General features: G+C 45.6%; 1 protein-coding gene and 1 non-coding gene across 4 annotated transcripts; one reads left to right on the top strand and one right to left on the bottom strand.

Moving 5' to 3' along the window:
* Positions 1-359: 359 nt before the first annotated feature.
* TBPL2 (TATA-box binding protein like 2) lies at positions 360-11,462 on the bottom strand. Of its 3 annotated transcripts, none has more exons than XM_066189088.1 (7): positions 11,402-11,462; positions 7,704-8,115; positions 6,886-6,973; positions 6,550-6,641; positions 5,322-5,489; positions 4,240-4,334; positions 360-2,488 (listed from the first exon to the last, which is right to left on the bottom strand). In XM_066189088.1, the coding sequence occupies exons 1-7, from the start codon at positions 11,460-11,462 to the stop codon at positions 2,409-2,411; spliced, it is 996 nt and encodes a 331-aa protein (XP_066045185.1). In that variant the 3' UTR covers positions 360-2,408. The 3 variants fall into 3 exon arrangements, with proteins under 3 accessions (XP_066045185.1, XP_066045182.1, XP_066045183.1); XM_066189085.1 differs by lacking the exon at positions 11,402-11,462 and adding an exon at positions 11,024-11,373 and having other exon boundaries at positions 7,704-8,107; XM_066189086.1 differs by lacking the exons at positions 4,240-4,334; positions 11,402-11,462 and adding an exon at positions 11,024-11,376 and having other exon boundaries at positions 2,402-2,488; positions 7,704-8,107.
* On the top strand, positions 10,882-10,953 carry TRNAG-UCC (transfer RNA glycine (anticodon UCC)). Its single transcript has one exon. It is a non-coding gene; the product is annotated as a tRNA-Gly (tRNA).
* Positions 11,463-12,700: the final 1,238 nt, after the last annotated feature.

Here is a 12,700-nt window from a genome sequence, read left to right as displayed (position 1 = left end):
CACAGTCCGTAACGCTGCTGTGGCGACTGCGGCTGCCAATCAAAGCACGGCCGCGTATTTTCAGTAACATCCAAATCGCTTCGTCCCAGGAGCAAATGCCCATGGCACGTCCTTAAAACCGACGCAGGGGGAGGTTTCCTCGAGCCAGCCTCCGTGGTTAAATACAGGAGTTAAATACAGATGATGAAGTAGGGTTGAGGAGAAGGGAGCAACTCCTCTGGGTCAGGGAAGGGACCTTAAAAATCATCGAGTTCCTCGAAAGGGACACCCTCCCCTAGATCAGGCTGCTCCAAGCCCCGTCCAGCCCGGCCTTGGCCCCCTCCAGGGATCCAGGGGCAGCCACCCTGTGCCAGGGCCTCCCCCCCCTCTTCTGAGTAAAGAAGTTTTTCCTGACAATTAATATTTCCAAATATGAACCTGCTCTCAGTCTGAAGCCATTCCCTCTTCTGCCTCTAGGACAATTAGAGGAGACAGAATCCACAATAAGCAATATCCCCGTATCCCCCCTTCCCCAAAGAAATGCAACCCCAACAAAACATTGCGCTTTTATTTTTTGTTTTGTTTTGAGATCAATTCCCAGCCTATATTTTTCCCTTTCCCCGTGTTATCAAACACTAAGCAGGAACAGCACCGTAGAGGTAGAACCAAGATTGTTGTTTTTAAGACAAAAAGTTACCACAGCAAACATTAACTTAATCAGTAGCTCGGTGAAAAGGCACAGAGCCCATGTCTTATCTCTAAGGCTTTATCTGTGCTTCTAAAGAGCACTAATTTTACCACTGAAATCATGTGGCAAGCTCTTAAGCAAAACGTGATTTCTTGAAGAGGGCTCATCTTAGATAAACTTCCCCCCCCTCCCAACGCCTCAATAAAACCGGGGTGTTTTTACTTATAAAAGATTATTTCAGCTGGAGCTCATCGGCTGCTACCACAGCTACAGTGCAAAGAAAAGGCCAGCCCATGGCTGTGGAAAGTCTCCAGTGTTAGAAAGCAAACAGAAAAGTAAGCCTGTGTTTAAAATAGATTAGAGTGTGAAAATCCAGAGTTTGACAGAGCAACTGATAACAGCTAAGAGCAGCTTATCATGAGGAAGTGCACAAAGTTTTTCAAACTCTTTTCCAGAGAAGCAGGGAGGATAGATATAAAACCACTTGTGAGAGACACATAACAGATGCAGAAGATGAAGTCACACCCTCACCGAGTCAGAAATAAACTTGGGGCAGCAAAACTCAGCCCAGCAAGAGCCTGCTTTGAGTTGAGCCATAGCCCATCCCGAGTATTTCCAGCAAGGACAGAGGAGGATTTTGGCCTGGGTTACACTTTAGTCATCTAAGAGCAACCTCTAGTGGTGTTTGCAGACAGGTGCCACACCTTCAGGAGGGGAGGACACGCCACGAACTGTTCTGGCTTGCTTCCAGGGGCTTTCCAGAGCAGCCATGGGATAAGGCTTTGCACTGTTCCTGCTCCCAGCACCGCTCAGAGCAGGACACCTTCTGAAAAGAAAGGCTTGAGTTCAAACCAAGTACAGGAAACCCCGTTGTTTTTGCTCCAGAATTACCAAATGTAGTGCCATTGGCTGAACTCTGGTTAAATAATACAGATAATTATGTCATGAGCATCCAAAACTTCTTATTTTCCTCAAATCCATTTTTAATGAAGTTCCAAACCAACGTGGTTTTGTCTGCACCGAACTCCCATCATCTGAGGGCACTTCAGTAATACAAGTGGGTACCCATTTAGTTAAAATCTAACTGGTCCCATGTCAAATTAGATAATTTAATTAGTTACCCCACCACCCGTAGATTTTCCTAGGTACATCCCAGCTGTCCGGACCTGGAATGACTTCTCTGTGAAAGAAGATCCTGTACCATTCACACACAAGAGTTTAGCCAGCCAGTGGGAATCAGAGTTATTTCAGTACATGTCTTCTAAACACCAAAATCAGCTCATGGAGGATTTTGTAAGCCATGTTATAGACAATAATATATGTTGATCTTAAACATGAAACTGTAACACTGCAGGGGCAATTCAGGACACTGAGCTGAGGATTTTGATTAAGCCAGATTGAAGTGCAGTGTGGGTTCACCTGTTCAACAGGGAAAGAAACACATACCTTCTATTACAAAACAAATTTAAGTGCCACCTTAATATACATTCTATTAAAAGTGCACTCATTTATCAAGTGTTTTAACTTGACAAAAGTTGTCAGAACTCAGGTGGATTACAGACAGATAACCTGAAAGAAAAGAACATCTCACAGGCTACAGAAAGGCATCACCACATGTGGCATTCAGAAATGAATAATTTGCTTAATTATCCACAAATGTGTCCAAGAATCCTCTTGGCTTCTGTTCCATGCACAGAGGCACAAACCCAGGAGTTATTCTGGATTGCTTTGTGAACCTTTGTCACAATGGTTTCTTGAAACTTCTTAAAATGGGGTAGATGTTCTCAAACGCCTCATAGATTTCAGAACGGTGTTTTGCTCCTAAATGGACATTTAAGAAAAAAAAAAGAAATAAAAACCCATGAATTAACAGAGTGCTGAGAGTAACTGAATGCAGTTTAAATCCGATAAGATTACAAACTATGAAGAAAAATCCAGGAGATTGGAAGCACCTTACCATTCAAGGCAGAATTTCAATCAGCCACCTTAAAGAACAATTTTTAGCTTGCTTAGCTTTAAGACTGGTTTTGTTTAATCTGTGGAACCAAAAAAGCAATTTTCTGCTCTTGACAGGTGCAAAATATTGGCTTTGAAGAAGGAAAAAAAGCAACTGAGCACCACCGTGGTGTTATCCACTTAAGAATAACAGCTCTGCCTGTTCATAAGGTGAGTGGAAAGGTAGAAAAAGGAAGTGGAAGGCCTTTATTTCATACTGGGAGTTGTTCCACAGCTTGAGAACTCTCCTTCTCCAGCTCTGAGAAGCAATTTTAAGCTGTGTGTTAGGACACCTTTGATTTCAAATCCCTTTCCCTGGTACTGTAAAAATAGCATTAATACCAAGTCTTGCACACCAACTGCATTGCAGCAGGCAGGAACATTCCCTGCCAGCAACACTACTCATGCTGGTCCAACAAACATCAGCTACAACAAAACTGCATTTAAATGAACTAAAAATGGAATTAAGCACTGTTCAGGTTGGACATGTAAACCTTTTCTCATGTGCTTACTTTGACATGAATAATTCATCTGCCTTACCACAACTTTTACTTTCAAAAGTAAAGGTACTTTCTTGATTAGAGGAAAAAATAAAAAGCCTCCTCACAGCTCAGCAAATTCAGTTTTGTCATTACTCACAGAAAAAGGACCGAGTGTGCAGCAGGCCCTGAAGCAAGGGTGTTACAATTTGTGTACCCCAGAAAATGCAAACATCAGTGGAATAGAACTGAGCAGTAGGATTTTGCTCACCAGTATCATTTTACTGGACCTAAGAAAATTGTGGACATTGGAGGGGGAAGCATTTAAGCTTTGGCCTGAGCACCCCATCCTTCAGTTTACTGAGCTCATTCCTGATTTATGGTTGTGAGCATCTCTGGCAAAGGCAGGCACTTCTCTGGTGCCCTCCACGTGTCTCAAAGCTGTGTTGTGAATATGAATACCACATTCAGAGCTTCTGGGAACAAGCACCACTTACCTTTCAGTACATCTGAATAGAAGCATTTTCATGAGCTTTGCAAAAAGGATGTGCCAGGAGCTCAGGAATTCACCTTTTTTGACCTGGGGTCTGAGGTACAGGTATCTGCTGAGCACACTGACTCAGCAAGGCTTTTGCCTCACGATTTTTTTGCCAGTCTGGAACAAGCTCTTAGATCTCCACCCTTTCCTCTGATAAGCCTTACTAAATGCTGTCAGTGAAGTGTTTTAAGAAGTCTGTTTCCTGTCCAAGCAATTTTAAATTGCTTATTGTGAGGTTCCTATTTAAGTGCCTGAGTAGTTGCTGGCATGTCAGTATCCTGTTGGCATCCTCTGCATTGGCACGTGGCATCAGGCTTTGAATAAAAAAAAATACTTAACATGGAAATCTGAGACTCTATATATGAAACAATACAATATTCTAGTGCAACAATACTGATGTTATCTGCAGAAAACACAGATAAGCTGCAGCAGCCATTAAAAACCTCCCTGAGTGGCTTTACTGTGGCAAAAGATACTGATTTTTAGTAAATGATTAATTGAAATGCTCTCTCAGCAAGTGAAGCAGCAGTGGGCTAGAGACATAGAGAGGCACCACTTACCAGTAAGTATAACTTTTCCAGACACAAAGATAAGCAGCACTATCCTTGGTTTGACCATCCTATAAACCAGCCCAGGGAATAGTTCAGGTTCATAGCTGTTCAAAGCAAGCAGGTAAGATTTAAAAAATGCAAATGCTGTTTCAGTGTTGTATGAAAAAAAAGTGCTCTTTAATTACTGTAACAATAGGGTGATTAACCACACAGATCTTATCTAGCTGCCCTGAGAAAGGCAGATCAGGTTTTGGACAACTGGAAGAGAAACCTGTTAAAGCCAGCTAGAGCTGGTGGGGGATCTTCATGCTGACTTTTACTTTTAAAGCCTTGTGAGCCACTTCGGATTTGTGATAGCATTGGAACCTTTCTTGTAATCTTCCAACAGTCCTCAAATCTTGGAAGGGGCCTTAAAAATCATCCAGTTTCATGGGCAGGGACATCTTCCACTACCCCAGGTTGCTCCAAGCCCCACATCCAACCTGGCGTTGGACACTTTCAGGGATGGGGCAGCCACAGCTTCGCTGGGCACCCTGTGCCAGGGCCTCCCCATGCTAACAGTAAATCCTTCCTAGTCTGCAAAGAGCCCTTGTCAGGAAGCATCTTGTACAGCTAAGACAAAATAACAGCCAATGTAAGTATTTAATGTATATCTAGTTCCTAAATGAAATGCAAACTATTAGATGCTGTGCTGATAAAAGACAATTGAAATTTGGTTTTGTCAGTGCTGAAATCATCCTTTCCTGATGACAATATCTAGTTTTGAACAAGCTGATCTCACAGGCACAGCATGGCCATCACTCAGCTACAGCTTTACTTCCAGTTCTTTGGCTAAAGTACATCCAAACTGAACCAAAACAATATCCCGGAAAAACACATCTATAGCTGCAATTCTGTATTTTGCAAATGCAGTTTGGCTTCATGCCTGAAGGTTGGAAACCTTATCCCTGCAGACAGGAATCAGCTGTGCTGGGAGTTAAGAGGCCACCTTGGTATTAAAAGTCCACAGTGGAGCCAAAGGCATGGACCAGGCTCAAGCAGCTGCAGACCCTGCTGCAAGGTGCACAGGGTTGTACCTGATTTCTTCATACCTGGTAAACTGCTGGTGGGTAAGAACCAAGCCTTCCAGCCGGATGGTGAACCTCACATCACAGCTGGCAACCATATTCTGGATCTTGAAGTCCAAGAACCTGGCAGGGAAGCCGAGCTTCTGCACCACCCGTGCAAATTTCCTGGCTGCCAGCCTTGACTGCTCCTCACTAAAGGAAGAAACCTTTATTGTAATCTCCAAACAGCCCTCAAGTCATAGAATCCCAGGATGGTTGGGGCTGGAAGGGACCCTAAGGCCCATCTTGTTCCACCCCCTGCCATGGGCAGGGACACCTTCCACTGTCCCAGGTTGCTCCAAGCCCTGTCTGGCCTGGCCTTGGACACTTCCAGGGATGAGGCTTTTCACTGAAGAAAGAGCAAAGGGGAAAAATCAACTTTTATTAGTGCTTTCCTCTGCTCTTGAGGTGGAATTCAGTTTATAGCCACTGTGCTGATCTGCACTCCAGAAAAAGAGATCCTGCCACTCAAAATAGCAAGGCTCCATCCCCAGAACTGCTGCAGGGAGCTAAAAGGAGTAAGGCTTTTGTTGATTCACCTTCCTGTGGTCTGGTTGAACCCACTGGAGATGTTTCATCACTCAGAGGTTCCCCTTTTGAGAGGTTTTCAGTTCCTCAAAACAGCTTCTCAGTGCTGATCCAGGATTTAGACTTCAGGCACCAGTACAGTCACCTACCTGGGGTGGTGGTAAGGGCTGGAGAAGAGATCTCTTAAGCATGAGTTAATCAATTCTAATTGTCTGCTTTGGGATATAAAAACCAAGGCAGTCTCTGCTGGAGTTCAGGAAGAAAGCTTCAGAGTACAGGAATAAAAACTTTTGCTTTCCCCGATTCCCATTCCCTCTAGAGGCAGATGTGTTGACTGGTGAACACAGACACTGAAGAGAGACTTGACAGACACAAGTTATGTCCTAAACACTTTAAAAATCAGTGAGAAATGCAAACAATCCCTTGACTTCTGGGAATTTTAGCAGCTTTTCTACTGACGTCTGCTCAGCTCAATCTAAATTCAGGGACAGAAGCACACAGTTCAGAAATTGCTAAGGTGCCATCATGAAGAAAGCAAGATTTTCAGTATCAGTGCTTCACTTTTTCTTGCAATTAGCCCTTTGCTAGATGTTTTAAACAAGACTTTTCAGACATTCTCCTTCAAAATATATGCATAGCTGCAAGACCCAGACCTTTAGAGGGAAGGGAAAACCCAGAAAAATACCTTTTTGCTCCTGTGCAGACAATTTTTCCTGAACTGAAGATGAGGGCTGTTGTTCGTGGTTCCCTGATTCTCATGATCACAGCAGCAAACCTCTACAGATTCAAAGGAGGACCAGACAGGAATTTAGCTGTGTTTCTGTTCAGTCTTGCAACAATTAACACTTTCAAAGCTTGTCACAACATATATCTGCTTTTGAAGTGTTTCTTTACCACCCTAAAGTTATTTTCCACCCACCTAGGAGCAGGAGAGTTAAGACCACAGTCACCATTGGGACCATTGGGATCCATCAGCACAGGGAAAGGGAAGTGAGGGTAAAGCCTTGAGTCCAAGATTTACCTTTGGGTTATACTCTGCATTTCTGGCATGCTGAGCTATGTTCTTCAGATCCAGTTTACAGCCTAGGTTTACAGTTGACACAATATTCCTGAGGAATGAGGGAGGAATTTTCTCATTGCACAATCCAGCCACTGCAGAGCCACGCCCCAGCAGTACTGGCTAAATGTGGAGTCACATTCCAATTAATAATTGCCATCAACTGATTTCCTGTCTCTTCCCCGCTCTAACACTGAGCTACTTCTGGCAAAACTTAAGTAATTCAATCCCAAAACTGCACTTTGGGATGGAAAAAAACATGAAATGATTAGTCTCTGAATTATAAGTTTGTGTGTCTTCCAAAAACTGCATCACTGAAGCCTTTCACAGCTTTGGATTGAACCATTACTGACTATTTAGAGTTACTACAGCTCCTAAGGGAGGTAGAGGGTGGGTTATTTTCTACAGGTATAAACTATTCCAGAGTTGCTCTATCCTAGACAGGACAGCATCTTGTAATGAGGCCAGAGTTTCTCACACTTAGTTCTGTTTCTGCTTTTGAAAAAACAAAGTGACATCTTTAAACCTCTGGAGTCTTCTGTCATCCTTCACATTCTCCTTCCTGGAAGAAATCCTCCTTTTCAAGTATCTTCATATTTTTATCCAATATTGTCACTTTGTTTCCTCCACCTCTCTCCCTTCAAGAGGAACAACCGCTCCTGTCATTTTTTGGCTTACTTAAGACATTGCTACCTTCTCCAAGTGAAAAGTCAGAGCAACACCTTGCAGTTTAAGCCAAACTCTGACTATGGTGTGTGCTACATAAACAATACATAACTTACTGGAGCTGAGGGACTATTCCAGAGCTTTCTGAAGATGTCACTGGGGTCACTGGAATCACTGGAGTCAGGGGAGGACACTCACCAGATGCTTCAGAAGATGGCTGAGCTGTACCTGGAGGTGACAAGCTGCTTTCATCCGTGAAAACACCACTGTCCCCGTTACTTGCTAGTGACCCATCAAGCTCTTTTTGCGTTCCATGGCCATCCTCAGAGAGGTTTTGTTCTTTGTTATTTTGGGTAACATCTGGGAGAAGGCTGAGATCCACGGAGGAGAAGTCTGTAGGGAGCTCCTTGGACTGACTCAACTGGGAAGCAAACACCCCATCTTCAGCTGTTTGAATTGGAAGGTCTATGTCATAAGGGCTCATAGGAGTGAACAGATGAGGACTAGTGGAGAAGTCATCCTTGAATTAAGAAAAAGTGCCATTAAGGGTCTTGTATTAAAACAGTTACTGTCACTGGGAGAGTAAATTAAGATTAATTGTCAATGAGGAAGTTTCAGTAATTTTTCCCCCAATATGTATTTTAGCAAAGACTGGTTTTAAGATTGAAAGTGTGTCCTTTGCTTCTCTGTAAGCGTATAAAAATCCAGATAGCTTGTATAATGCATTTTCCCACCACAGTCCATGGGCACTCTAGAGAACTCCCGGGATATCACAAATTGAGAAATGCAGGTACAGCACTGTCACTTCACCCTTCACAGCCACTGTCACACCTCAGCCATGCACACAATCACATTATCACACTCAAGAGTCTTTCCAAGGAAGACAGACAGCATTTTCTGGCTGTCTTTATCTCCCATTCTGTATATTATTCCATTTCCTCTCCCTGGTAGCAGGGGACAGTGTCAGCGTTGCTTTGTGCAACAGAGGGCAGCAGCTCACAGAGCCAGCAGCAGTTCAGTCCTCAGCTCCTGGAGGGCACCAGCCTGATTGAAGCTGTAGATGTGAAGATGGGACTAAAAAAAGCCTCACCACAGTCAGCAGAACCAGCATCCTGCCCTGCACCAAGCACACAACACACCTGCAAGTAAGCTCTTTCATACTAATATCCTTCTTTATCAACTATGTATTATTAAAAGCTGTTCAAAAAGCATCATCACATCGATGAGGCTAGAATTTCAGGACAGGATTTATTCCCTCTCCATTGGTACATAAGCCTCTGCTCAGTGGAAATCCTCTTCCTGAAGGTGGTTTTCTGCCAACATCCACAGCAGGTTACAGCTTGGACTAAAGAATCCATACAAGAGGTTTTGTGTTTAATTGGGCATTTTTAGGTTCAAGAGCTAGAAGGACTTGAAAAGTCCAAACACAAATCAGAGCAGGGAATGGTGCATGAAACTGAGGCCCTTGAGTTGGCAGCAACTGCCTGACCTCCAGCAGGAGCAGGATTTCCAGATCAGTGCTTCCCAGCCCTGAGCTAGAGCTGCTCTCTAAGTCAGCTCACTTGGCAACCCAGCCATGCACACGGGGAGATCTCTGCTCCTGCTTTGCAGTATATTTGCCTGCAGACACTTGGAAAACTCTGACAAAGGGACAAGTCCTCCCAGAGAACCCTCACTAGCCTGAATACAGATGCAATCAAGAAAGCATTGCCAACACCTGCATTTAAAACTGCCTCTCAAACTGACTTCTAAATACAGAGCCCCACAGAGGATCTGGTGTGGCAGGGTGCTGTTGAACAAGTCTGGATACTCTTCACACTTTAGAAAAAAAAAAGGTCAAATATGTAATTAAGTTACAAATAAAATATTACAGAATCACAAAAATACATCTGTTTTAAATAAATGTTTTTCAAGTCAGCAGCAAGGGAAGGAAGTCACAGTCTCTGCAAGAATTCCGGTGGACTAAGGATCAGCTGTACAGGAGCTCATTAGGGAGGTTTTGTATGAACCACAACGTAGAGAAAACGGTACAAAAAGCTCCCTGTGAGACTACTCACATCATACTAATGAGCATCAGAGAATGAACGTAACAGTAAAAAAACCAAAAACAAACCACCCACAAACAAACAACAAAAGCCAGTTTATGACATATCTTAAAGAAGCTGATGGAGAAACGAGTGGTACATGGGGCTGGAAGCATCACACAGCTGTAAAGTTTTCAATCGCATAGAGCAGGTGGAAACAGAAAGCAGATTTTCATTTCTGCTCAGGTTTGCACCTAAGAGGCCTGAGGAAAAGCCCTGATAGGGTTAAGTGCTGGGGAATATTTCCTTCTTGTCAGACAGATGCTCAGAGGCTGTGAAAGGGGCACAAGACCATGTTTGCTTTGGGCTGGCTGCCAAGGGTTATTGCTATAGACTCCGGGTTAATTAACTTCACCCAAGGCCCCACCAACTGCATAGCTTTGGGCATCTCCCAGCAGCTCCAGGCAGGAGATTTCACACACAGATCCTGTCTGAGATCCTCTGGTTTGGGGCAGCTTGAGGGGAAACCGTCTTTTTCACTTCCACTGCAGAAATCCCTGCGACTCAGGTAGACACAAATCAAACCCAGCTGCCTTAAGCAAAAGACTTGGATTATTTTTTTTTTCCTCCCTACAGTGATATCACACATCTGCTATTATCAAGTGTACCAGCAAGTCTGAATATAAAAATCTCACTAGCATTTGTAAAAGCTGTATTATACCTTACCACATTATATACTTTGTGAGGGCACATTCAGAGGGCTTTACCCACTGCCACAGGAAGGTCTCTGGATTTAAACAGCTTGTGCTAAGCCTGTTTTCTGAGCTGAAAAGTAGTTTACAACAGAATGGAAAGAAGTTTTGTTCCCTGAATAACGATGATGCTCAGCTGCGGAGTGCAACCCTCTCCCAGTCGTTTCTACAACGACCTGAGATCAGGACAACAATTCCAATTACCGAAACAATAAATTTTTGCAGACATTTACCAACCAGAAGGAGGAGATGCGAGCCTCCTGCCCTCTCAGTGCCCACCCACGCCGGCACCCCGGCTGACCCTCGCAAGCAACATCCCACGGCAAGAGTTTAAACGCAGCTGCATCGTCTCTCTTACAAGGAGTAAAAGCGACCTCCCGCTCCAGAGAGCTCGTCCCTGCTCCCGGCAGCTCCAGGACAGGGAGGAATCCCTGGGGACCGTGGAATTTTGGGCTCAGCCCGGCAGGGATGCGGTAATGACGCAGTTGGGTCGCGGCTGCAAAGTGACGTTCAGCGCAGCGTTGGTGGTATAGTGGTGAGCATAGCTGCCTTCCAAGCAGTTGACCCGGGTTCGATTCCCGGCCAACGCAGCTTTCTTTTGCTTAGGTTTACTTTCTTTTGAATTTCCTCCCTCCCTTAACTTTTTTCTTCCTCCCTTACCTGCCCGCTACAGCTCTCCAGGTACCACTCCAGCGACGACACGCCTTCCATGAGTACAGCCACCGAGACAAACCCCCCAGCGCTGCTCCGGTCCTCCTTTTAACCCCCAGGGACAGCATCGGGGCCAGGTGCGGCTTGTCAGGGAGCAGAGCCCATCACAGCTGGGAGTTTTACCCTCATCAAGCAGCCTTGGAGCCTCTTGCCTGCCTGCACGGCTTGTCTGAGAGGGTTTGGCCCGTCCTGCAGGACTAGAGACATCGGGGTGCTCTTCTCGTGTGCTTTTCAGGAGCCTAAAAACAACCTGTCCCCGAGCTCCTCTGAGCCTGCTTTCCTCTGCAGGCTTGAAGAGAAATGGTGTTGGACCTGTAGTTTAGACCGTGCACTGATGATGCTTTTTAGCGAGTGTCATGTGCCCCTTAATTTCTCCCACCTGCCTCATCGAGTGCAATGAGGCACATCTGGTCCTTCGAGAGGAGCCCCCCGCAGCCAAGAGCGTAAACTTCAAACCGAAGGCGTTGTGATGAATTGGTTTATTCTGAATTGGGCTAACACTGCTTAGGAGGGGTGGGGAGAAGCCTTTACTCTTTGCATTCACTGTCCTCCCCGTGCAGGCGTTTCCCCTCTGGAGTGTACTTCTGCCCTCTGTACGTGATGTTTCAGGGCCATTCCCTTTTGCCATGTCCCGGTGTGAGGCAGCACGCTCCCAGGAGGGAGCTCATGTTGTGCCGGGCTGACGGATGCTGTGGGAGTCTCATGCTGCTGACACAGTTTGGCTTGGGCGCTGCTTGAGTCGATGCCAGCACTTGCTGCCTGACTTGTTCCTTCTCTCCTGTCCTGTTGCTGTGTGGTGATGGATGGATGGATGGATTTCTGTGGAGGCACAGCTGGGGACACATCCCTGTGCCTGCCTGGGTTGGTGGATGTGCTGACTGTCGTGATCACTGCACCAGTTGCTCTGCCAGACAGGACTTTGCTGTGAGATTTGCTTACAAACAGCAAGCTGAGCTGAAGAAACCCTTTGGAGGAAGATGTCAAAGCTCAGACATGCAGCAGGTCCTTGGGAGGTGCTGCCAGGCTTTTCTTACTGCCCCAGAGGTGCAAAGGCTTAGATTAGTGCCCTTTATCCAAGGAACAGAACATACATGGCTGATGGGCATCCTTCCCTCCTCAGCCAGCCTGCTGGGCTTGTTTGTGGTATTTCTGAGACTCACATTACAAGTGAGTAGTAAAAGGTGCCAAATCCTCCCAGCCCCAGAAAAATCCAGCCTCAAGCAGGTTGATTTACATCATACAGCTCATCCTGGAGCTCCTGGGAGGCAAATCAGGCAGCAAAGCAAGGAGAGGACTCAGAGAGGTTGTACTTTGGATTAGGGAGACTGGTGGAGCTAGCTCGGGTCAGCTCAGGATGGTTAAATCCAAATAGTCCCATTTAGGGCTGGCAGGTGATTGGGGTGCTTGCAGACAGCTCCGTGGTCTCAGCTGCCTTTGTGGGGTACTGAGGGCTGTGGTGGGTGGCTCTGCTCCCACCAGAGCAGTGCAAGCCCAGCCCTCACAGCTGCTTCCTGACAGCGTGGGCCTGCCCTGTCCACAGAAATCATTGAATTGAGCACAGGGATTGTGCTGAGTGGTGCCCTTGCAGTGACATTCTCAGGGGGCCAGGAGGTTGGTGCTCCCTCA

Source organism: Chamaea fasciata, unplaced genomic scaffold, assembly GCF_029207755.1.
Source record: "Chamaea fasciata isolate MVZ Bird 193981 ecotype frontalis unplaced genomic scaffold, bChaFas1.0.hap1 SCAF_7, whole genome shotgun sequence".
Classification (NCBI taxonomy): domain Eukaryota; kingdom Metazoa; phylum Chordata; class Aves; order Passeriformes; family Sylviidae; genus Chamaea; species Chamaea fasciata.
Note: the sequence above shows the minus strand (reverse complement) of the source record. Positions and strands in the feature narration are given on the sequence as shown.